Source organism: Gobio gobio (genome assembly GCF_949357685.1).
Source record: "Gobio gobio genome assembly, chromosome: 23".
NCBI classification, from domain to species: domain Eukaryota; kingdom Metazoa; phylum Chordata; class Actinopteri; order Cypriniformes; family Gobionidae; genus Gobio; species Gobio gobio.
Genome location: NC_137119.1, coordinates 43,941,022 through 43,968,300, shown reverse-complemented (window position 1 = coordinate 43,968,300; position 27,279 = coordinate 43,941,022). Strand labels below are relative to the sequence as shown.

Genomic DNA, 27,279 nt, shown 5'->3' with positions numbered 1-27,279 from the left:
GATTGTTTCAAAGCAGCTTCACAGTGTTAAACAGAAAAATAATGCAACAGAATTTGATTCGGCTGTACACGGCTGGATACGGCCCGGATCCGGCTGACTGCAGTAAACCTCGGGATAAACAGAGAGACTATCATTAGCGTAGATGCCATTCTTCTGATGATGTCACAGGTACATCAGGTGTTATGGGAAGTGTTCCCGATTCCGGCTGACCTAGTAAAAGCAGTCTAACAATCATTTAACTGATTTGAATAATATAAATTAAAAATGTTCTATGTGTATGCCACAGTAAAGAGATGTGTTTTTAGTCTAGATTTAAACTGAACGAGTGTGTCTGCTTCCCGAACAATGCTAGGAAGACTGTTCCAGAGTTTAGGAGCTAAATAGGAAAAGGATCGACCGCCTGCAGTTGATTTCAATATTCTCTGTATTATCAACTGGCCAGAGTTTTGAGACCGCAGTAGACGTGATGGAGTATAATGTGTTAAGAGCTCGCTCAAGTATTGGGGAGCTAAACCATTTAGTGCTTTGTAAGTAATAAGCAAGATTTTAAAATGTATGCAATGTTTAATAGGGAGCCAGTGCAGTGTTGACAGAACTGGGCTAATATGGTCACACTTCCTGGTTCTAGTAAGAACTCGAGCTGTTGCGTTTTGGACCAGCTGGAGTTTATTTATCAAGCGAGCAGGGCAACCACCCAGTAGAGCAATACAATAATCTCGAGCTCATGAACGCATTAACTAACTGTTCAGCATTTTGCATTGAAAACATGTGCCGTAATTTAGATATATTTTTAAGATGGTAGAATGCAGTTTTACAGATGCTAGAAACGTGATTTTCAAATGAGAGATTGGTATCAAAGAGCACACCCAGGTTCCTGACTTTTATAGTAACACTTTATTTTACAGTGATCATGCTACAGAGCATATACTTAATGCAAAATGTACTTAATATGTAACTAAGTTATGGAATAGCCTGTACTTACTAATTGAAATTATAAACAAATATTGCATATGCATGAACACAAACTGTTCTCTGTCAATGTATACCTCTTTAAGATGCATACATGTTTAGGAGAAAACATGAAAATATGAACAAGATGACTTGCACAATCTATTATCAATTAGTTAATTACCCACAGAGTTCTGCATTAGCCTACACATCAGTATTATACTTTATTTATATTATTTTAAACCAATTTTGGGTATTATTATTATTAGCATATATAAAAGCATGTCAATACCTGATTGAATTTGACTGCAAAGTTGAAATATCATCATCATTAGTTTTCCAATTAAGGAGCTATGTGAAGAAATTATATTTATGAGTGTTAAATAAATGCTTTAGAAAAAAGAAATTAATGAAAAAATACTGTATATTGCAATGCACCACACTCTAATAATACACAGATGCAATTACTTCTTTAATCAACATTTAGCTCCGCTTTAAATCTGCTTTTTACGGTGGCCCAGTAGTGCACAACACAACGAAATTTAAAAAGCATACATAAGTTCACAACACAACGAAATAAATCCACAACACAACGGAATGAAACCACAACACAACGAAATCAAGACACAACACAACGAAATCAAGCCACAACACAAATAAAAATCCACAACACAACGAAATCAAGCCACAACACAACGAAAAGTCCACAACACAACGAAATAGCCACAACACAACGGAAATGCTCCCAACCACTCGGGGGCACTCGGAGCGCTGTAAAGTTGTCATGCACTGTTCTATAGAGTCGGCAATCTTACAAAGAAATCAATACCACAATTAGTTTTAACAGTATGTAGGCTAACCATTGTTTATCTATATGAAAAATTAATTTAAAATCACCTACATGCATTATAGCTGCATATTTATGCTCGAGAATGCTTTGACCCGATCCCATCGCGCTAAGGGAACGTCTACCAATTCCACCAATTGGTTGAAACGTATAATTTGTATGAATTAAAATTACTTTTAACATTTAAAAACAGACATGTTAAAATTTCACAGCTTGATTGTATTGGTAAAATTGACTTTATAATGCACAACACAACATTGGACTTTGAAAATTTATTTTTTTTTTTTTAATTCATACAAATTATGTTTCAACTTGGTGGAATTGGCAGACGCTCCCTTAGCGCCGAGGCAGCGGGTCAAAGCGTTCTCGAGTATAAATATGCAGCTATTATGCACGTAAGTGATTTTTAATTGATATTTCATGTCGATATACAACTGCACACTTAAAACTGATCGTAGTGTTTAAATATTTGTAAGATTGGCGAATCTATAGAACAATGCAAGGAAAACTAACTTTACCGCACTCCGAGAGTCCCCTAGTGGTCAGGAGCATTTCCGTTGTGTTGTGGCTATTTCGTTGTGTTGTGGACTTTTCGTTGTGTTGTGGCTTGATTTCGTTGTGTTGTGGATTTTTCTTTGTGTTGTGGCTTGATTTCGTTGTGTTGTGTCTTGATTTCGTTGTGTTGTGGTTTCATTTCGTTGTGTTGTGAACTTATGTATGCTTTTTAAATTTTGTTGTGTTGTGCACTACTGGGCCACCGTAGCTTTTGCTTTCATAACTACAGCGGTTTTATTTAACAAGACTATACACAAATTAGTTTAGTGAATTAAGAAAAAATATTTGTATATCACTTTGCTATATTGTAATGTATTCATCTGATCATAACAGTTGACTAAAAATCATTGCAATATTTTGTCTGAGCGCAAAATGCTGCTTGCACAGGAGAGTTTCATTATTTTTATATTTTGTTATTAATTGTTCAATAAAGTATGGGATATGAAGGATTAAAGTAAATCAGTGAATGTTTTCAGACAGCAATATTATTCTCACATGGCCCCTAGGGGTCAGTGTTTCCTAACTCAACAGGTTGTGAAAGTTAAACTAGGATGAATGTGAAATGTATCACTTTTCAAGAATTGTCTTTATGCAAAATATTAAAGTATTGATTGATTTGTTATGAGGACAAAATATCCTAAATCATTGTCCTTGTGGGGAGTTTTTGTTGGTCCCCATGGGGAAAACAGCTTATAAATCATACTAAATGACTAGTATGAAATGCAGAAAGTTTTCTGTGATGGGTATGTATACAGTATACATGTGTACCTCGTGTGAAGCGCTCATCGTGTGAAGACCGAAGAGTGTAAAGACCATCGACTCTACTCTGCGCGACTCCACTCGAGCAAGGACACAGACAAGGCACTTGAGTATAGCTTTCCTTCTACTTTGTCCACTTTTGTGTTTTACTTGTTTTTATCTGTTTATTTCTCTGACCCTTATTCACTATGTGCTTCCAAATCTCTAGTATTACCACATACACCCATAAATCACGCTCTGTACATTCTAGACGCCGTAATCCTAATAATCTGCGTAATGTACCTATTTTGTCTCTGGAATTGCCAGTCTGCTGTAAACAAAGCAGACTTTATTTCATCTATTTCCACTCATTCACATCTCAGTCTCATGGCTCTAACTGAAACCTGGATCAAACCAGAAGACACTGCCACTCCTGCAGCTCTCTCAAATAATTTCACTTTTTCACACACCCCTCGCCCGATTGGGAGGGGTGGAGGTACTGGTTTGCTTATCTCAAATGATTGGAAATTTGAGCCCATTCCATCTCTATCTGGCAACTGCTCATTTGAATCACACTCAATCACTATCACTCATCCTGCTAAAATCCATGTTGTAGTTATTTATCGCCCTCCAGGTCAACTGGGTAACTTCTTGGAGGAATTGGATATTTTCCTCTCTCACTTCCCTGAGGATGGCACTCCTCTGGTACTGCTTGGTGACTTCAACATCCACCTTGATAAACTCCAGGCTGCTGACTTCACCACTCTTCTGACCTCATTTGACCTTAAGCGAGTATCTACTACAGCTACTCACAAATCAGGTAACCATCTGGACCTTATCTACACGCGCTACTGCTCCACCGACAACACTTTAGTTACTCCACTGCACACCTCAGATCACTTTCTCATCACTCTTAACCTCATACTGACTTCTGACACAACACGCACTCCTCCGCAGATCACCTTTCGGCGTAATCTACGCTCGCTCTCTCCCTCTCGTCTATCCACTATGGTTTCATCATCACTCCCTCCACCTGCTCAGTTCTCAGCACTAGACACTAACAGTGCTACTGACACTCTTTGCTCCACTCTAACATCTTGCTTAGACAACTTCTGTCCCGTTTCATCCAGGCCAGCCCGCACCACCCCCTCTGCCCCCTGGCTGTCTGATGTTCTCCGCGAACATCGCTCTGGACTCCGGGCGGCAGAGAGGAAGTGGCGCAAAACTAAAAACGCTACTGACCTAACCCTGTATCAGTCTCTTCTCGCTTCTTTCTCTGCTAATGTCTCCACTACTAAAACTACATACTACCACAACAAAATCAACAACTGCTCTGACCCTCGTGCACTTTTCAGAACATTCTCTTCGCTCCTTTGTCCTCCTCCCACCCTCCTTCATCAACCCTTACAGCTGATGAATTTGCATCATTTTTAACAAACAAAACCTCCTCCATTAGCAGCCAATTCTCCACACCACAAACCGACACACACATCTCAACAACCATCACACACACGCTCCCCTCCTTCTCTCTGCTCTCTGAAGCAGATGTCTCCAAACTCATCCTTTCCAGTCATCCCACTACCTGTCTGCTTGATACTATCCCCACGCACATCCAGAGATGTATAGTAACGAAGTAGAACTACTTCACCACTGTACTTAAGTACTAAAAGGCAGTATCTGTACTTTACTAGTGTATTATTTTTTTCTCCTACTTCCACTTTTACTTCAGTACATATTTTCGATGAGTTTAATACTTTAACTCTGATATTTTTTTTATGTGCTGAATCGTTACTCGTTACAATTATAAAAATGTTACGAATCATTCCAAGAGAGAGCGAGAGAGAGAGAGCGAGAGAGAGAGAGCGCGAGCCTTGCGTGCGCGCATTCCCTGTCTTTAAAACAGCGTCTTGCGCTCAAATTGCTCTCTAATTGTTTACATAGTTAATGAGCACTGTGAAGTAACATATACAAACAATGAACAGCTTTTATTAACTAAGATTAACAAAGATTAATAAATACAGTAACAAATGTATTGATCATGGTTAGTTTATGTTAGTTATTAGTCTAATACATTAACTAATGTAATGTTAACAAATCAAACCATATTGTAAAGTGTTAAAAACAAATAATTTACTCAGAACACCTCTTGAAATGAGAATATAAGTGTGCTTACCCTATTTTTTTTTTAGTAAGAGTGGTTAGTAAGATTTAATCTTAATGAACTACAGTATTTTCAGGTTATTTATATGGCAATGTGTAGAAAAATGACCTTCCAACATTGTGATTGCCCTTTAGGTTGATCATTTGAAATAATAAAAACAATATGATGTTCAAACTTTTGACTACTTTCTTTAATAACTACATAACACAATACTTGTACTTTTACTTTCAGTACTTGAGTAGTACATTTTAAAATGAACTACTTGCAATACTTAAGTACAAAAAATGTTGAATACTTTAGTACTTCTACTTAAGCACTGACTGCTGCTCCAACTAGGAGCACCCAGTGAGCTTAAGCAGGACGCTGGAAGGGCCAGCACCTTGGCGTTTTTGTAGGGATCCCAATTCGTCGGTCAGTTCCTACGTACGTCGAACGTGACCGACTGAAAGGGAATGTCTCGGTTACGTATGTAACCCTCGTTTCCTGAAGGAGGGAACGGAGACGTACGTCCCGTCGCCAGGTGCTGTGCTTCCGCTGAAGGGCCGAGTCACATCTCGGCTCCTCAGTTGTAAAAGTGGTATGCGTTTTTCACTTCCGTGTTTTATACCCACTGTTGTGTCAATTCATGGACAAGTTGTACTGGGCACTCCCAAACTGCAGGGGGCAACCATGCAACCAGAGTTGGTGGAACCAACTTCTAGGAAGTGCTCTTGGGACCATATTTACCTGCGCACCCACAGGGAGGCATTAAAATGTTTGGTAACAGCTCTGTTGGCTCTCTCACCTGTTCCTGAAGAAAGATACTGTGACCACAGCTCCTGATCATCCAAAGACGCAACTGGTAGGATTGAATGTGTTTGAATATGTTGAGTTCATGCTTCTATAGTTAATGACTTTTTGTGAATTGTGAGTATATGACTTGGTTGTAACGTGTAATTTAAATTAAATAGTGCAGACTTTATTATGTGAATGTAGAACTTAACAGAAGTAACATTACTCTAAGCATGTGCATTGTTTAATTATTATACATTTAATTATGGGATCATGTGTATTGTTTAATTATTAACTATTAGAGATCCTAGGTTTAGAGATCTAAATTACTTTGTTTGGTTTGAGGATTCAGTACCATTTTTGTATTGTTACTTTGAGAAAGTGTTATTGAGATTTATTTGTAACTAATTCATGTTTTGTTTGTGTATCTTAAAGGTTATCAACCTATTCTGTTTCATCCCAAATCTATCAGACCACCTTTAAGAGAATAAAAAATCATAAAGTGAACAGATTTGAGTTGTCATTTGCGTTCATCAGAGATAAAGCCGTTTTCAAGTTTGGGCAGAGCTGTGGTCAATCAGAAAACACACAAAACTTGACGCCCACGCTGCGGGGCGGTGCGTGAACCGCATGCCAATGTTATTGGCTCGTTTTTATACACTCGAAGTAGATTGGTCTCTAAAAATAGATCCCAATTCGTCGGTCAGTTCCGACGTACGTCTCCGTTCCCTCCTTCAGGGAACGAGGGTTACATACATAACCTCGACGTTTCTATTTGCAGGTTTTTAGCCTACACTAATAAAAATTTTGTGGTGAAGTAAATACTACAGAAAAAACAAATGTAATTTCTACATGAAAAAGTTAGTTCAGGCAAGAATGAAAAAAGTAAGTAAATTCTATATTAGTATTCAATTCAAACTTGTAGAAATTAAAGCGTAAATATCAACATTATACAATTAAGTAAAACCACTCAACTTTTCTGATAGCCTACTGGAGTTCCCATCCTGCACTGGGGTTTGAATAATTAAGAAGGTTGATTTTTTTTTTTTTTCCCCTGCTGTTTTCCAGCTGTATTTAGACTGTTTTATCATTGCTTTTGTTGTTAGGTTTAGTAACTTGCCATTTTGTGACATTTATTGTTCATTTTCTATTCAAAATGACAAATTCATACCGCAATACATCATGTTTTCAAGTTTCACGCAGAAGGCTTCTTGAATGTATTAAGAGTTTTTCCTTATTTAAAATAATGTATTTGCACACCAAATATCCTTTTTTGTAATTGGCTTGTTAATAAAGTGATGCGATAAAATGTCAACCCTGTTGTCTGTGTTCTGTATTTTGCGTAGTATGTTTGTGTGTTTAATCATTTTTATCTTTAGGGACAGTGAGAAATAAACAATTATTACAATTTAAAACATTCAATTGGACCAAAGTCGCAGTTTGGTAAATACATTTTTTTCCCATTGGCTCAACATATTATTTGTGAAGTGAACCAAGTGAAACATTTAAATGAGATTCACTAGAAAATTTTGAATTGAAGAGACCTGGAAATGTGTACAATAATGAGTTGTATTTTTTTCCCATATGTGACTAAATAATCCAGTACACAAATCTCTAAAACCAGCACAAATCATAAGATCTGCCCTTATCTTCAAGTTCAGGAGCGTGTACCAAGCTCAATCAAGGTCCAGACCTCTATGAAGCACGATTTACTTAGCAACGTTTCAGCATAAAAATTACAACATAAAAACATGTAGTCTTCACCAAGGAGATTGGCGTCAAACACGGCTATGCATCACACTTCTATTGAAACACGGGATTAAAGATCCTCCCAACACAGACCATATAAGGTCAAAATGCAAGCTTGACTATCTCCTACTTGCACTAGCCTTCTTCCATTTGCAATACACAGCTTTACACAGCTTTACACAGCAATACACAGCTTACAAGTGCCAGCTTTTAAGTTGAGGTTGGAGTGAGATTTTTGATTGGCACAAATATTGATTTTGATTCAGTATCAATTCATATGACCTACTGTACATATAAGGAAAAATAAGCATATTTAGCACTATTTTAAACTTTTCTTGGGTTAAATTATATTTGCTTGCATTCATTAATATTAACTTCATTAATATAACTATGTAAGTTATTGACATTTTAAAATGTCATATTTAAAGAAATCTAGTGTTTGATCATATATTTATTCAAATGAAAAACCTAAAAATAAGCAGTTATGTCCGCAGTTATGATCTGCAATACTTTGAGCAACTGAACTAGATGTATATTTATTAAAGAGTCATACAGGCACCTAAAGTCGGTAATGGCCTTACAAATGAAAATTATTATATTTCCAGCCACAAAATGACTCTAATTTGCCTCTGTGCATTGGTATTCTCTATTTTAACCTTAATTACTACACTAATTGTAATATAAATAATAAAAATATTAGAAGAAAAAAGTGGTCATTAATGGACCATAATTATTGCACATAGTATTAGTACCAAAAGATGGTCAAATTTGACCATCAATGAGTATGAGTGTGACCAATTAGTAAGAAATACCTGAGGGCTAAATACAAGAATAACATTAATGTTAACAATGTTGCATCTCCACCACTCTCCATAATAAAACAATACTGTAAATGTGGTTGACGTAATAATCAATGCACACTATGATGTCCTGTTTACCAAAAATTGCAGCAAATACCACTATAGTGAAGCTGTTGTGTATCCGCTTAAGCCATTGACACAGCGCTGGTTTGTGTGGAACTATTGAGAGCTCCATGAACCACGTGTTTGAATTTTGTATTACATTTATATATATAAAAGCTAAGACTTTAATTTCATTTTCATTTAATTTTTAATTTTAAGTATAATTTCAAGTCATTGCTTGTTAAATTCAATGCAGAATATAACAATGTATTTTCAAGCAGTCAAAAAGGAGGACAAAACAGTTCTTTACACAATCTCATTAGGTAACATGACACATTAAGCATTTTAATGTTTTTGAAAGATGTCTCTCACTAAAGTGCTCACAAAATAATTAATTTGGAATAATAAAGCAATATTGTGAAATATTATTATAATGGAAATCATCCGTTCTCTGTGTGAATATATAGTAAAGCTGAATTTATCATCATTACTCCAGTCTTCAGTGTCAAATGATCCCTCACAAATCATTCTGATCTAATCTAATTTCTGATTATTATCAATGTCTGTATACTCTGTACATTTTTCCCACAGCATAGGAGTAAAAGTGATCATAAAAATAAAAAGTTTTTAAAAAGCCAACACAATGTTTTTGTCCACCTTTGGGGATAAATTAACTTCTCCAAAGATTGGTTCATGTTCAGAACTTGTGTTCCCAGGATGCATGGGTGTCCACAAACATAAATGTGCTCAGTTCTTCTCAGATCAGGGTTCCAACACTATATACAAATATAAGCTGGAAAAAGAGAGAGGAGAAAGTTATGAGTGTCAAATTGTTTTTAACATCCAACAATTTAGATTATATATTTGTGAGTAGCAATTAACCTTTTGTCAGCATATTCAAACATTTCAAATGAACTGCAAACTTGATTATGCCAGATTCAATTTTAATACTTGCATATCCTTAATTCTCTCCAAAAATGCTGTGATGCATAGACGCCAAGAATGCAATCAAGGATTTAGCCAATTTCAGCTCGTCTGCAGTGAAGGTGTTACGGAATTATGTTTAATTCCGTTTATTATGTTTAAATATATTTTTTAATTTTTTCGTTATTGCTATTTCTGTGTGTTGTTTTATTTTTTGCTTTGCTGTTTGTGTTAAATAGGAATCCCGTAACCAGCTGCGGGATGGTTCCACCTCTTTCGGTGGGGATTGGACCGCAGTAATTGACGAGGGTTTAAAACCATCCCTTCCGCTTCCAGACGTTGAACTGTTGCGATTCCGGGATCAGACTCAGGTAAGCATTGCAGTAAAACTCACTAAATCATTCATTCATACCAAATCAAGCATTCCACACAACTTTAGTTTTTATTTTTGTATTATTTTGAGCTTTTATTAGGTCGAACAGTCCCTCCTGACCAGGAATATGCCTATTATGATTCCAGTATATCAGCGCACAGGTGGGTTAACTACTGAGGGAAGAAAAAGATCCTCACATGGGGATTTCTTGCACGTGTCTTACTGTGCATTTGTCTCATTAACACAGTGAATGAGTTAACATTAACACAAAACTGGTGGTCCTGGAACTCACCCACAAATGTGTAAAAATTTTACACAGGTTGTATCATTTTTTACAGATGCTTTCTAAGACTTTCTAAGACTTCCTCTTTCAGGAGGGGAGCTGAAGGCCAATCAGCCACTTCCTCTTCTCCCTTCTCACACACATGAAGATCTATGCCATATAAGGGGCAAAACCATCTCTCATTCTCTAGGACAGAGGAGCCACTTCTAAGAAACAGCAGAATGTAGACATTTTTGACACTTTTGCTGCATAGACACAATTTCAGCTAGTTTTTTTCTGACACTTGAGATAGCACACGTACACAGTAATGTTCCACTCAGATCAGTTTTTTGTCCAAGCAGGACTCGAACCCCGGTCCGCCTGCATGAGAGTTGGATGCTCTAGCAAGGAGGCTAAAGGCTGTAAGTCAAGTCAAGTCAAGTCAACTTTATTTATATGGCGCTTTTAACAATGTAGATTGTTTCAAAGCAGCTTTACAGTGTTAAACAGGAAAATAAGGCAGCATAATTTTAATCAGCTATATAGCCATTCTGGAAACATTTCAAGTATCATACAGTGACAGTGTGGGCGTTAGATCAATAATTCGATCAGTAATTTAGTTTAAATGGTTAATTTAGTTCAAATTTTTCAACTAAACATCGAAATAAATCTAAATAATAATGTCCCCAACTGAGCACGCCAAGCCAGAGACAACAGTGGCAAGGAAACCAAAACCCCATTAGGTGACCTAATGGAGAAAAATAAACCTTGGGAGAAACCAGGCTCAGTCGGGGTGCCAGTTCTCCTCTGGCCAATTAACAAACAGCGTATTATTATTATTATTCTGGCAGCTTTACAGCTCGGAGGTTACATGCTGGAGACGGGTTTATTGAGGATGATGTTGAATAAATAATTATTAAAGTGCAATATTCGAATGATCGGAGGCAACACGCTGGAGACGGGTTTATTGAGGATGACATATCGATTTAAGTATTATTTAATTGTAATATTCGAACAATCTGAGTCAACACGCCGGAGACGGGTTTATTGAGATGCCGTGTCGATGTGGCAGTTGCAGGGGCCGTCTAATCACGGTCTCTCAGACACATCGGGGTCCTGTGTTGGTCTTCTCTGGGCGCAGGTCCACCATCTGAACTTGATACGGCCTGGATCCGGCTGACTGCAGTAAACCTCGGGATAAAACAGAGAGACTATCATTAGCGTAGATGCCATTCTTCTGATGATGTCACGAGTACATCAGGTGTTATGGGAAGTGTTCCCGGTTCCGGCTGACCTAGTTAATGCAGCCTAACAATCATTTCATTGAAAAAGTGATTTTATGTGTATGCCACAGTAAAGAGATGTGTTTTTAGTCTAGATTTAAACTGACATAGTGTGTCTGCTTCCCGAACAATGTTAGGAAGACTGTTCCAGAGTTTAGGTGCTAAATAGGAAAAGGATCGACCGCCTGCAGTTGATTTGGATATTCTCGGTATGATCAACTGGCCAGAGTTTTGAGACCGCAGTAGACGTGATGGAGTATAATATGTTAAGAGCTCGCTCAAGTATTGGGGAGCTAAACCATTTAGTGCTTTGTAAGTAATAAGTAAGATTTTAAAATGTATGCAATGTTTAATAGGCAGCCAGTGCAGTGTTGACAGAACTGGGCTAATATGGTCATACTTCCTGGTTCTAGTAAGAACTCGAGCTGCTGCGTTTTGGACCAGCTGGAGTTTATTTATTAAGCGAGCAGGGCAACCACCCAGTAGAGCATTACAATAATCTAACCTTGAGGTCATGAACGCATGAACTAACTGTTCAGCATTTTGCATTGAGAGCATGTGCCGTAATTTAGATATATTTTTAAGATGGTAGAAAGCAGTTTTACAGATGCTAGAAACGTGGCTTTCAAACGAAAGATTGGTATCAAAGAGCACACCCAGGTTCCTCACTGACGACGAGGACTTGACAGAACAGCCATCAAGTGTTAGACAGTATTCTAGGTTACTACTTGTGGAGCTTTTTTGTCCAATAATTAAAAATTCTGTTTTTTCTGAATTGAGTTGCAAGAAATTACCGGTCATCCAATGTTTTATATCAGCTATGCATTCCGTTAATCTTGTGAATTGGTAAGTTTCTTCAGGGCGTGAAGAAATATAGAGCTGAGTATCGTCAGCATAACAATGAAAACTAACGCCATGCTTCCTAATGATATCTCCCAGTGGTAGCATGTACAGGGTGAAGAGTAGCGGTCCTAGCACTGAGCCTTGTGGTACTCCATACTGAACTTGCGATCGGTGTGACATATCTTCATTTACTACTACAAACTGATAACGGTCGCATAGGTATGATTTAAATCATAATAATGCAATTCCACTAATACCTACATAATTTTCGAGTCTATTCAAAAGAATGTTGTGGTCGATAGTATCAAATGCAGCGCTAAGATCGAGTAACACTAATAGAGAGATACAGCCACGATCGGATGATAAGAGTAAATCATTTGTAACTCTGATGAGAGCAGTCTCAGTACTATGATACGGTCTAAATCCTGACTGGAAATCCTCACAGATACCATTTCTTTCTAAAAAGGAACATAATTGTGAAGACACTGCCTTTTCAAGTATTTTTGACAGAAAGGGTAGATTTGAGATTGGTCTATAATTCACTAAATCTGTAGATTCAAGATTCAAGAGTTTTATTTGTCACATACACAGTTATATACACAATATACAACTGGCAGTGAAATGTAAACAGGTCCGCTCCATGGACAGTGCAAATAACAGTTACAAGAACACAAGGGAAATTAAAATAGAAATAGAATAAAATTAGAATAAAAGTATTAACATAAGTAGAGTTATAAATAAATCAAGTAAGATAAAAATAGGAAATAAGATAAAAATAAAAAAATAAAATTAAAATATAAAATATAAAGTAAGTGGATATGATAAGTGAGATAAACTGTAGACTTAAAAATAAGTGGTTAACATAATATATATATATATATTTATATATAGAGAAGTATAATGTGCAAGCAATAGGTATAATTGCAAATCGGAGTATAATGTGCAAACAGGAGTATGATGTGCAAACAGGTTTATTACAGGTTGTTACACAGTAACAATAGGAACGTAAAGTGCAGTGCAATGGCAGTATGTGAATGTTAATGTATAAACTGGATGTTTATGCGTGTGCGGGGTGAAGTGAAGTCACGTGACTGAGTTCAGGAGTCTGATGGCCTGGGGGAAGAAACTCCTCCTGAGTCTTTCAGTCTTTGCCATCAGGCTACGGAAGCGCTTACCAGATGGCAGCAGGGTGAAGTGAGAGTTTGCAGGGTGATTTATGTCTCTGATGATTTTGGTAGCTCTACCTCTGCAGCGTTTGGTGTAGATGTCCTGCAGAGACGGGAGAGCTGAGCCTGAGATGCGCTCGGATAAGCGCACCACTCTTTGCAGGGCTTTGCAATCGTGACTGGTGCTGTTCCCGTACCACGCTGTGATGCACTGAGTCAGGACACTTTCTATCGCCCCTCGATAGAAAGTTTTCAGGATGGCTGGTGAAACCCTGAATTTCCTCAGCTGGCGCAGGTGGTACAGTCTTTGCCTGGCTTTTTTCACCTGTGTCTGGATGTGTGTAGTCCAGGTCAGATCCTCGGAGATGTTCACACCCAGGTATTTGAAGCTGCTCACTCTCTCTACCGGTGTCCCGCTGATCATGAGAGGGGAGTATGACCGATGCTGTCTCTTCCTGAAGTCCACAATCAGTTCTTTGGTCTTGTTAACATTCAGAGAGAGACAGTTGTCCTGGCACCATGATGTCAGTTGCTCCACTTCGTCCAAGTATGCCGTCTCATTGTTGTTGGAGATGAGACCCAGGACAACAGTATCATCAGCAAACTTGATGATCGAGGTGGAGCTGTGTGTGGACAAACAGTCATGGGTGTAGAGAGAGTAGAGCAGGGGACTCAGCACACAGCCCTGTGGAGCTCCAACACTCAGGGTGATGGAGGTGGAGGTGAACTGGCCTACTCTCACCGCCTGGGGTCTGCCAGTGAGGAAATCTTCAATCAAATCTGTAGGATCAAGTTGCGGTTTTTTAATAAGTGGTTTAATAATAGCCAACTTAAAAGTTTTCGGTACATATCCTAATGACAAAGATGAATTAATGATATTAAGAAGAGGATCTATGACCTCTGGTAGCATCTCTTTTAATAGCCTAGTTGGTATAGGGTCGAGCATACATGTTGTTGATTTAGATGATTTAACGAGTTAAGCCAATTCTTCTTCTCCTATAGCAGTGAATGAGTGTAATTTTTCCTCAGTGACACTACAATGCTCTGTCTGATGTGATGCTGTAGTAGACGGCTGCATGGTTAAAATTTTTTTCCTAATATTATCAATCTTACATGTGAAGAAGTTCATAAAGTCATTACTGCTGTGCTGTTTACAATCATCAGAAGTTGAAGCTTTATTTTTGGTTAATTTAGCCACTGTATCGAATAAATACCTTGGGTTGTGTTTGTTTTCTTCCAAGAGAGTTGAGAAATAAGCAGATCTAGCAGTTTTTACGGCCTTTCTGTATGTGATCATGTGCTCTTTCCACGAATTACAAAATACCTCTAATTTTGTTTTCTTCCAGCTGCGCTTCATTTTTCTGGCTGCTGTTTTAAGGGCCCGGGTGTGCTCGTTGTACCACGGCGTTGGACTATTTTCTTTAATCTTCTTTAAGCGCAGAGGAGCAACTGTGTCTAAAGTACTGGAAAAGAGAGAGTCAATAGTTTCTGTTGCAACATCGAGTACTCCTATACTATCTGGGATGCTGAGCAGATGATACTGATGAGGAAGATTATTTAAAAAGCAATCTTTAGTAGCGGCAGTGATTGTCCTGCCATTTTTAAAGCGAGGGGGCGGCTTTGCAACCTTAGCTAAATTAAGTATACATGATACTAAGTAATGATCTGAGATGTAATCGCTCTGCTGCAGAATTTCAACGGTATCAACATTTATTCCATGTGACAATATTAGGTCTAAAGTATGATTATGGCGATGAGTGGCTCCTGACACGTGTTGCCTAACTCCAAAAGAGTTTAGTGTGTCTTTAAATGCTAATCCCAATACGTCTTTTCCGTTGTCTACATGGATATTAAAATCACCAACAATTAGTACTTTATCTACGGCCAGTACTAACTCTGATAGAAAATCAGCAAATTCTTTGATAAAGTCTGTATTATGCCCTGGTGGCCTGTATACAGTAGCTAACACAAATGTTGAACGGGTTTTATCATGTACACTACATAGCGTTACATAAAGCACCAAAACTTTGAAGGAATTATATTTGAAACTAGACTTCTGAGTAATACTGAAGATATTATAAATTACAGCAACCCCTCCCCCTTTACCTTTCAGACGCGGCTCATGTTTATAACAGTAATCTTGGGGGGTGGACTCATTTAAGGTAATGTAGTCGTCAGGTTTTAGCCAGGTTTCTGTCAAACAGAGCACATCTAGATTATTATCTGTAATAATATCATTAACAATAAGCGCTTTTGGGGAAAGGGATCTAATATTCAGCAACCCAAGCTTTATCAATTGTTCATCTGTATTATATATTTTGTTTATTTGTTGGACGTCAATTAAATTTTTACTGTTGAATGGTTTTGATGTTTTTTTGTATTTACTAATTCGGGGAACAGACACAGTCTCTATATGATAATATCTAGGTGAAAGAGTCTCTATGTGCTGGGATTTATCTGACTCCGGTAACATGAGACAGCTAGCAGACGGTCGGTTTAGCCAGTTTGTCTGCTTCCTGACCTGGGCCCTAGTGAGTCAAGGTTTAGCTCTAAGACTATGTGCCAAATTACTAGAGAGAAGAGCGGCACCACCCCAAGAGGGATGGATGCCATCCTTCTTCAACAGGTCAGGTCTGCCCCAAAAACTTTTCCAATTGTCTATGAACCCTATGTTATTTTGCAGACACCACTTAGACAACCAGCCATTGAGTGATGATAGTCTGCTAACTATCTCATCACTCCTTTTTACAGGGAGCGGTCCAGAACAAAAAACTGCCTCTGACATCGTACTAGCGAGTTCACACACCTCTTTAATGTTAATTTTGGTGATCTCCGACTGGCGAAGTCGAACATCATTAGTGCCGACGTGAATAATAATCTTAGAGAATTTACGATTAGCTTTAGCCAGCACTTTTAAATTTGCTTTGATGTCAGGTGCTCTGGCTCCCGGTAAACAAGTGACTATGGTGGCTGGTGTCTCTATCTTCACGTTCCGTGTAATAGAATCGCCAATGACTAGGGCACTTTCAACAGGATACTCAGTGGGTGCTTCACTGAGAGGGGAGAACCTGTTTGATGTTCTAACCGGAACGGAAAAGCGGTTCTTTGGTCTGCGACTATGCTGCCTCACTGTTACCCAGTTTCCCTGCTGCGAGGGCCCTGCAGCCGGAACCGAAGAATGTACAGAGTTCACTAAGCTATTCGCATCCAAATCAGTGTCTAAAGCTGTTACATCCTCACTACTCTCAGATAAAGTATGGATGCGTGTTTCTAATTCTGAAATCTTCTCCGTCAGCCTAACTATCTCCTTACATTTATCACATGTGAAGCCCTGTTCGCCAGCGGAGAAGCCTACACTAAACATGCGACATGCAGTGCAAGTGATAATGACAGGAGAAGACATGACTTACCGTGTTTGTTGATTAATCCAATTTACCACTTACCACAATCCTTTGCTGGACACAATTTACTAATCCAAGTTATGAACTAAGAAAAAGGGAGACCCGGGTGCAGAGATAACAAGCTAACAGGCTAGCAAAATGCTAACGTGTGATGGTGATTTAGATTAAAAGCTAGCGATGTCAAATTTAACGTGATAGGCAATTTTTAAACAATGTATGGTGATGAGTAAGTTATATTTAGCAGTAGAAGAAAGAGGAAATATCAAAATAAAGATTCAAACGTAAGCAAGGCTCTACAGAGCTACAGACTTGAGCTACAGAGCAACAGACACAGCAGGCAGACAGGAGCAATCGATCAGGAACCCAAGGCAATATCTCTGCAACGCTTTATTGTAAAACTTTGTACGTCATCACTAGCAAGTGCCACCTACTGGTCCGGAGATACGAAAAATGGCTCTTTTTGCTTATAACCTTTGAACCGTTTGTCCAAAAATCATAAATCATAAAAGGAGCCCGAGAAGTTTCGAAACAGCGCCACCTAGTGGAGAATTCTTTTTTTCAAACGCTTATAACTTTGGGTGGGATTGACTTATTTTCATGGGACTAACTTTTTTTGTCTCCTGAATCCTTGCCGAGTCCAACGATACCAGACTTGCTAGGTTTTGGCGGATGGTTTGTGCAGTGTTGTAATTTAGCGCTTACAAAACGTTAGCTGATATATTCGAAACCGCTAGTCCAATCGAGACGAAACCAGCATCAGAAGTTCAGAAACACAGGTCGATAGCCGTTTACTAATGCCCAAATGTCAAAATATTGATGGTAAGGGGGTGTAAAAGGCAATCAACGTCAGGGGTCAGTCATTTTTTACGTGTTTTTTAATGTAAATGTCTATAACTCCTAAACAAAATGAGATTTTCACCAAAATATACACACACATGTATGGCCTCACTCCGAGGACACATACAAAAATGGTGGGATTGAGCCTCTTGGTGGCGCTATAATAGAACAAAACATGAAATTCCCATAGACTACAATGCATTTTTCAGCCTTTTTGCCTAAAATCATCTTTAAATGTGTTTAATTGCTCATTGCTGCCGTTTATCTGACACTCACAGCCATTTTGGCATGTCTTGTCTTCTTATTTGTGCTTGGACCCGGTAATGCTGCTTGTAGCTATATTTTAATAGTTGTGTTTGGGTGCCTCAATATTGTGCTCAGTGTGAAAAGATAGATCTTAAAATCATACAGTCCCTGCTGGAGAGGGTTCAAATGTGCAAAAGATGCTGGAAAACTGAAGAATGTGCAAGACCTGGAGCATTTTTCTGAAGAACATTGGGCAGTTTAACTGCTCAGGATAAACAAGAGATTCATGACCAAGCATCACACAACACAAAAACAGACGTGGATCATCCAGGGAATGGTTCATAAACTTTTGAACGGGGTTATTTGAATAAATTCAGCTATTTTTTGGTCTTGTGGGCTAAATGTAAAATTTTGTATGTAAAATATCTTATTCAGAACAGTACTAAATAAAAATTACATGCATTTTGTATGATCCCTCGTATTTAGTAAATATGATTCCTATTTTCACAGATTCTGCATGCAGTTCATATACTTTTGCCACTGTAGATATCGATTGAAGCTTATTGTCATTGCTTCTTCCCTACAGATCCATCCAAACATGTTCTTTTCAGGGATTATGTGTGCACAAAACTCGGGTGTAAATTCAAGAAGCCTAGAGTAACTAAGAAAGCAGTGACATTGTATAAGAAAAAGTGTCCACTTTATTATGATAGGCATTATAATAGGTCTGTTTTTAGGTGAAGATTCCTATCTGGTTGTTGTCAGTGTGAGTTTGTGCAAATCATCACTTGTGTGATGAAGAAGAACATTTCATTTTAAGCATCTTTTTAAATGTAAAAGTTTTTTGGTCAAAAGATTTACCTCTGGTGTTTCACAACCACAGGGAAAACACATTGTTTTGCAATACTTAATACTCATGTCTGCATTATACTAGTGTAAAAATATTGCATAACACGTTGAAACATACTAAGTGGTTTAATCTTTTTTATCTTACATATGTAGTGAACCGTTGGCTATTCTTAATGGCTTCATTGTGTGAGGAACTGTTTGGAGTAACATTGCAGAAAACATTATTCTTTTGTGTTATCATATTTTTTACTTTATATTTTCAAGGAATTTAATTGATATTGAAGCTTTGTAGAAGTAAGAAAAGTAAAATCATGTAGATCCATGAGACATGCACCTGTGTGTATCCACCCTGATAAAGGCCAGTTTGGAAGACACAAGAAAAGCAAAAGCAAAATCATATATATATTTACATATAATAATATAATTTAAAATCTATTTTTTATATCATATTTCACTCAACCGTTCAAAATGCGGTGTGTGACAGAGATAGAGAGAGATCATATTGTGATTAATCCTTATGAAATGATCTGTTAAAACATGTTTATTTCTTTTCCCTATTTCTTCTTCGTTCTGTCACTTACCAGTAGTGTGTGACCCCTCATAAAATGACCCCTGAGACGGTATGTGGAAGCCGGCACACGTGCTCTGCAGATGTGACCCCGACTTTTTTTTGTTGAAAAAGTCAAAAATATGATTTTAAACGTCCTCAATATTAGATAAACAGTCAAAATATGATTGTAAACATCCTCATTATTAGATAAAAAGTCAAAAATATGATTTTAAAAGTCATAATTATAAGATACAATTTTTAAAATATGATTTTAAAAGTCATAATAGTGAGATAAAAAGTGGCAAAATAAGACATGCTAAATCATAAGATAAAATGTTGAAAATATGATTTTAAACGTCATTATTAGATAAAAAGTCAAAAATATGACATGCTAAGTCATTGTGTGATGAACAGTTGAAATTAGGACTTTAAAAATTCTGAGATAAAAATTAAAAACTTAATTATGAGATAAGTTAAAAAGACAAAAGATAAAAAGCTGAAATTAGATTTAAAAAAAAGTCTAAATTATGACCAAAACACACACCAAGACACTTAAGAGATGAAATGATGCTTGTTATTTATTTATTTTTAAATGCGCTTTAAACTAAATTTTGATTCACTCTTATAATAATAGTGTTTACATTATTGTTTTCATTTTGTGCAATATATTTTGCATGTATTTTTACATTTTGAGATCAATTTTTACAACAGAAATGAATCAATCAAAAACTTACTTAAGCTTATCATCTAAAACAAAATTAATTTCCTCTCATCAGTGTAAAGCTGCTCTGAATTTGACGCTCTATTCACGTTCGGTGTGAACGCAGCATTTACTGAAAGTTGCTTTTAGATTCTTTATAAAAGTCTCCTACTCTTAGACAAGTCCTAGTTTTTAACTTAAGTCAAAGCTAAAGACTATTCTTAAGAGAAATCTGAGACGTTTTATACATACGGGCCCAGATGAATAGCCTACTTTTATAACCCCTTGCTATTAGACACAAAAGGGCTTTTCAAACTGCGCTTAACCCTGAGTTAACGTTGTTCTAACCTGCTTTTATCTCCGGGTAAAAGTAATGTTTCACACGTGTAATTCAGAAACGGGGTTAGCACTTTTAACCCGGAGTTATGAAGCCCTGCTTTTGCGGTGCCAAACGTATGAAGTGTGAAACAAAGTGTTTGAATGTTACGGTTAGCGGTTAGGTGCTTAACAACAGACAGCCAATTGCGTGCCATGTTTTCACGTACTCTGGAGAGTAAGCTGTGCGTTATAAACAGTAGTTTCAGTGTTTGAGGCCACTTTGTGGCGTTCACCAGTGACACTGATAACACAAATATGCAAATAATGACGTTAACCCAGTGGTAAGGAAGCATGTGAAAAGGTATTTTATGAATATCCAGGATTAATTGTCATCCCTGAGTAAATTATGAGCAGTGTGTGAAGCAAGATTACCCAGGATTCTGTTTATCCAGGGCTTAGAACTAGTTCAAGTGTGAAAAGCCGTATTGTTCCAGAAAGCTCAAATCAACATTTCAGAGTTGTGTTGGAGATAACCCAGGAAGGGACCAGGAAGTCGGAAGTGCGATTTCATTAAAGAAAAAATTTACTGAAGAATAGTTTGCAGTCTCATCAGCAAAATATATATATAATAGAATTCATATACAGTGAGGAAAATAAGTATTTGAACACCCTGCTATTTTGCAAGTTCTCCCACAGGGGTCTGAAATTGTCATCGTAGGTGCATGTCCACTGTGAGAGACATAATCTAAAAAAAAAGAAAAATATGAGCAATACATGGCCCTGGTCATCCTCTCCTTAATACAGTGCAGTCGCCCTGTCCCATGTGCAGAAAAACACCCCCCAAAGCATGATGCTGCCACCCCCATGATTCACAGTAGGGATGGTGTTCTTGGGATGGTACTCATCATTCTTCTTCCTCCAAACACGTTTAGTGGAATTATGACCAAAAAGTTCTATTTTGGTCTCATCTGACCACATGACTTTCTCCCATGACTCCTCTGGATCATCCAAATGGTCATTGGCAGACTTAAGACGGGCCTTGACATGTGCTGGTTTAAGCAGGGGAACCTTCCGTGCCATGCATGATTTCAAACCATGACGTCTTAGTGTATTACCAACAGTAACCTTGGAAACGGTGGTCCCAGCTCTTTTCAGGTCATTGACCAGCTCCTCCCGTGTATTTCTGGGCTGATTTCTCACCTTTCTTAGGATCATTGAGACCCCACGAGATGAGATCTTGCATGGAGCCCCAGTCCAAGGGAGATTGACAGTCATGTTTGGCTTTTTCCATTTTCTAATGATTGCTCCAACAGTGCAGACCTTTTTGCACCAAGCTGCTTGGCAATTTCCCTGTAGCCCTTTCCAGCCTTGTGGAGGTGTACAATTTTGTCTCTAGTGTCTTTGGAAAGCTCTTTGGTCTTGGCCATGTTAGTAGTTGGATTCTTACTGATTGTATGGGGTGGACAGGTGTCTTTATGCAGCTAACGACCTCAAACAGGTGCATCTAATTTAGGATAATAAGTGGAGTGGAGGTGGACATTTTAAAGGCAGACTAACAGGTCTTTGAGGGTCAGAATTCTAGCTGATAGACAGGTGTTAAAATACTTATTTGCAGCTGTATCATACAAATAAATAGTTAAAAAATCATATATTGTGATTTTTGGATTTTTTTTTTTTTAGATTATGTCTCTTATAGTGGACATGCACCTACGATGACAATTTCAGACCCCTCCATGATTTCCAAGTGGGAGAACTTGCAAAATAGCAGAGTGTTCAAATACTTATTTTCCTCAATGTATATATAATAGAAAAGGAACCGGCCCTCAGGTGTGTCCACAACATTGAATCTGGCCCCCTTTAAAAAAGGTTTGAACACCCCTGTGCTAGACAGACGTCTTTAACTGATGCGCTCGCGTCTTTTGCAGAATCTCAAATTATGAGTTTATATGGCTACACTTTGGCAAGTATGGCAAGTATAAATTAATCTGCATCAGTCAGGTGGTACAAGTAGGAGCTCTCAGAAAATTCCCATCTTACAAGCTGCAATTACAAGCTCTACAAGGACATGAATGCTTTTTACAAGTTGAAATCTTGTAATTACCAGTGACGGAGCCAGAGGGGTGACCAGGGTGCCACCCCAAAATTTAGATCGCTAGTCGCTATTTCCATATCACCTCCTATTGAAATCAGTGTTAATTTTGACAGCAAATTTTGATTTGGTTTTAGTTATAGTCTTTTGATTAAAATGCCATTTAGTCATATTTTAGTCATCTGAATTGTTTTTAGTTTTAGTCTAGTTTTAGTCTCCTAAAATCTAATGTTTTTAGTTAAATTGTAATACATTAAGCATTTAAGCGTCACATAACCGACTGTCACTTGAACTGACATTTTGACATCATTTTGTTTTCGTCACTCCGACGCCATGTGGGACCAATGAAAAGGAACCCCTACCAAAACGCCATGACTTACAAGAGAACAGGAACTGACTGAAATATCTTGCTGGAAACTTTGCTTAACAGAATAATTCATCTGATGTCATCATCTTTACCTTAACTACTAAATACAATGTACTTCCCTTAGTTGTAATCCCACATAAGTCATGCTAAAGATTAACAAAACATATTTTTGAACAAATCAACTGAATCATATAAACTTCCATTAATCAAGGCATCCCACACACGGAAGTTCAATTCCAGTTATCAAAGTCACACTTAATACTCTCATGTTTCTTTGTCATTTTTTTCTGAAGACGGAGGCAAGGTGTGGTCATAGCTTTAGTATAAAAACACCAGATACCTTGTTCTCCACATCACTTGCTAAAGCAAAGGTAAGTTAATTTCACTTATCATTTTTATAATGATTTTATAGATATCATTCCCGTTACATATTGTATTTTCTGAGGCATGTTTAAAACCAAACAGAACTGTTCTGCTTTCAGTACATTGTAGGAGAACACGTTGCACACCTTTCTGTGTAAAACTACTAAGGATGGCTGATAGCAAAAGCAAGTATTAGCTTATTTCATCAAACAGATTTGAAAACAATACCAGCTATCAATGTGATCTTTTCAGTCTTTACAAATATACAATGTTTTTATTCTCCAGTGGCTGTGTCCCAGTGGAGCTCAGACTTTGTAAAAGAGCTTCTCCCTGCTGCCGAAAAGACAGCCCTTCTCTACAATCTCTCTTACCTGTGCCTGGCCAACTTCCCCAACCTGGAGAGACTCCTCAGGAGTCGGGCTGTGGAAACCCAGCTTCTGTTCGGATCCTCTGATGCAGCCATGCTGAAAGTATGTTTCACTTTTCTCTTGATTTCAGTGTTTTCATCTCTGTCACCTAGAAGAAAAAAAAAGAAATTTGTGTCAATTCACCAATCATGAAGGGTCTGTAGTAAATAGCTTTTAGATTACATTAAGCTAAATTGGTTATGAGAGTCTCAGCCTTAACTGGAAATAAATACATGATACAATCTAAAAAGATGGTGCTATATAGCTCTAAAAGTGGTTCTTTGGCTCGAAATCATAGGGGAACCACTTTAAGTGCTGTATAGCACCAAATCTTGGTGCTTCAGTGGTTTTTCACTGGTTCTTTGGGATGAATGAGGTGCTATATAGCACCGCTACCATATAGAGAACCTCTTAAGCCCCTGTATTGTTCTTCAGCGGTTCTTCAGTTGGTCTTTGGGTTGTTAAAGGTGCTATATATTACCACTGCCGTACAAAGAAACTTTTAAGCCACTTTAAAGGTTCTTTACAAGCCAAAGAACCACTGTTGGTGCTGTTTAGCACCATTTTTGATGAAGAAATAAAATGTGAATGGGCACCTCTTATGGGTTCTGCAAAGCACCATTTGACAAAGGAGCACCTTTAAAGATATGGTGCTATATAGCACCAAAAGTGGTTCCCCTATGATTACGAGCCAATAACCACTTTTAGTGCCATATATTTGTTTTAGAGTGTAATATCATAATGTGAATTTCAGTTGTTGTTTTTTAACTGACATTTTAGGTAAAATATTTTATAACCTAAGAGTTTGTACAAATCATCTTGGTTTGATATGCTTCTTATAAATTTTAAAGTTTAAATTTTAAACTTTAACAACAAATTTTGCCACAGCATTATGAACAGCATTTACAAGACAACAGACAATGAGAGTTCTGAATGTTTAGTCATTTTTAAAGTCTAAGATTCTTGATCTTATGTCTCTTCCTTCTCACAGTGTATTTTGACCAGTAAAAACCTGGTCGAGTCGCTGTTTCCCATGTTGGTGACAGCTGTGGAGAAAAATAAGCCGCTTTTGGCAGTCAATTACCTAGGAAAGGCACGAGTCTGGATCAAAGACATTATCAAGGATGTGGACAGGATAGTGGAAAAGTAAGAACATTTTCATCATGAAAGCATTTTTTAAAATACCTTGAGTAATAATTGAATTATTCTTCTACATGCTATAACTGCTATAATCAGGCAAAAGTATGAACATGTTTTAAGCTAGTTACACCAGCCCATTGTTATAAAATGTTATTTTCACTGCAACATTTCTTCAACATTGTGAAGGTATAATTTACATAACAAAGATGTAGCATCGTCCACCAGTGATGTTATCCAGGAAAAACAAGATACAGACAAAAAGATTACAAAACAAGACCACGAGTTGAAGCAGACTGAAAAAACTGTGGGTGATCTGAACTCTGAACTCCAAAAAACCACAAAAGAGCTTGAGGAAACTGAGAAAAAGATAAACCGCAAAAGCCAAGAGATTCAAGAGTTTGCCAGATCCATATCCAAAAAAAGTAAAGGCCTCGGCATCTTCGCTGCAATCGTGCCATTCATTGGGCTACTTGTTCAAAGCATTTATGGTGCTATAAAGGATCCTAAAAATCGTGCACAAATTAAGGCTCTTGAAGCAGAATTGAACCGCTTCATCGCTGACAAGACTGCTCTGAAACGGAAAGAGTGGCAGATCCAACTCCAGCTCATTGATTGGCAGATGAAGGCTGCCAAAGCCAGTTTTGAACGGAGTGAGTCTGTTTTCTTTCATGTTTAAAGTATACCTAAAAAGATTCAAGTCTAGTTTAAGACAGGCTATCCACCCTATCTGCCCTACATAGTATTGGAAATTACTAATGTCACATACTATTTAAGATGTACACATTATGACGCAGGCAAGGAGTGAACGTGTGGCTTGTTGTAACATGTATTTCCTCTCTGCAGATTCCATACCCGACCCTATCCATCTAAATGAAGTTCAGAAGAGCTTGACAAAAATTCAGGCAATTCTGATTCAGCTCAAAAACTTCTGGGAGAATGTTGCTCAAATGCTGGACCACCTGGAACAAAAAACCTTTGTTGGAGAAAATCTTATCGTAGACCTTGCCGAACTAAAAGATGAATTTCTAGAATCAATCAAAACAGCCAAAGAGGTAAAATTCATGTTTACAAAAACATTTCCAATAAGATATTCTAACATGTTTTATTTGTACCCAAGGGAATGCTGGGGGGTTCCCTCATAAATGGCAGTCTCCTTTTGTCCAGCCGTTACTAAGGTTTCATCTGAAAGTCTAATGTGACTTGTACATAATTTTAATTCCTCAGGCTTGGAGCAGTTTTGGTGAAGGCTGTAAAAAAGCTTCTGTCCTCTTTAAGCTCCAAACCAAAGATGCCTACAAGTTTCTGGAGGTCAGTCCTTCCTCTTTCTCCAAGGTGGAGTGGCAAAAAGAGTACGTAAGTGTAAAGAAACGACTGGAGAATATAGACCCACCACAACGTGTGACAACCTCTGGTACAGCTGCCATTTCTGAATGATCTACAGAGCACTGACACGCACAAGTGCCTCATCCTATATATTTTCTTTCTCATGATGCTGGGATGATGATGTTTAGCTTCTTAAATACTCTACTAGAGTTCTGTATTCCCTTCTACTTAATGCCTAAACACTCTTTATATGTACTCCTCTCCATATGTATAATCTCTTTATGAGCTCTTGCAAAAACACTCTTAGCTAAAGAAATGGATAATGAATAAAGTTTGATAACATCATTATTGACTACTGTTTTTCTTTTAAATAATCTTACATGTTTGATATTTTTATGTCTTAAGTCCTTGATTTAAGTTTTCTGCAATATCTTGTCATCTCAAACTCCGTTTGATGTCACTGGATACACACAAATTTTCTCATTATACAGGCTACAAAATATTTTCTTGTTTCATTCTGATCATGAATAAGCTCTCATGCGGATGATTTTAACACAGTTTACGAGACTGAACCGGTGAATGTTGTAATATACAGTGTCATACTGAACATGTTTGAGTGTAACCTTGCTAGTATAGCCTTTAAAATAATTCAATCATTGGATATAAAGATAGAAAAGCCTTTTATAGTAACACTTTATTTTACAGTGATTGTGTTACAGAGTATATACTTAATACAAAATGTGATAACATGCAACAAAATGTACTTAATATGTAAGTTATGGAACAGCCTGTAGTTACCAATTACAATTATAAACAAATATTGCATATACATGAATACAAACTCTGTCAATGTATACCTCTTAGGAGAAAACATGAAAATATCTACAGGATGGCTTGCACAATATGTGTTACATGTGAGCAGGGATGGAGCAGAGTGAGAATTCAAATGCAGCATGAATTATTTAATAACAAACAAAATCAAAAGTTAATCCAAGAACAAGGGAATCCAAAACAGGCAGGAGTGCAACGACCGACAACCAACAACTGAAGCACTGGGGTATCTATACACAAAGGGAAACATGGTTAACAAGATAACAAGGGGGTGTGGTTAATGGGAAACACCTGGGGAGACTAATCAACAAGAAAAACTACAAAGAACTACAAAAT

The 27,279-nt window shown here is 37.6% G+C and overlaps 2 protein-coding genes across 3 annotated transcripts in view; both read left to right on the top strand.

Moving 5' to 3' along the window:
• LOC307120028 (uncharacterized protein) overlaps nt 1-10,504 on the top strand; it is a gene marked incomplete at both ends in the record, with an annotated part of 37,449 nt that extends 26,945 nt beyond the window's left edge. The window contains 3 exons of the mRNA XM_079806854.1: nt 9,665-9,717; nt 9,835-9,966; nt 10,442-10,504. Coding sequence (XP_079662980.1) covers nt 9,665-9,717; nt 9,835-9,966; nt 10,442-10,504 — 248 coding nt within the window. The remainder of the gene's footprint in view (nt 1-9,664; nt 9,718-9,834; nt 9,967-10,441) is intronic.
• On the top strand, nt 5,982-26,456 carry LOC307119821 (uncharacterized protein). Of its 2 annotated transcripts, XM_079806401.1 has the most exons (10): nt 5,982-6,090; nt 9,835-9,966; nt 10,059-10,129; nt 23,173-23,250; nt 23,362-23,427; nt 23,528-23,712; nt 24,641-24,795; nt 24,976-25,439; nt 25,633-25,841; nt 26,014-26,456. In XM_079806401.1, exons 5-10 carry the CDS (start codon nt 23,412-23,414, stop codon nt 26,221-26,223), a joined length of 1,239 nt encoding a protein of 412 aa, XP_079662527.1. In that variant the 5' UTR covers nt 5,982-6,090; nt 9,835-9,966; nt 10,059-10,129; nt 23,173-23,250; nt 23,362-23,411; the 3' UTR covers nt 26,224-26,456. The 2 variants fall into 2 exon arrangements, with proteins under 2 accessions (XP_079662527.1, XP_079662526.1); XM_079806400.1 differs by lacking the exon at nt 10,059-10,129.
• Nucleotides 26,457-27,279: the final 823 nt, after the last annotated feature.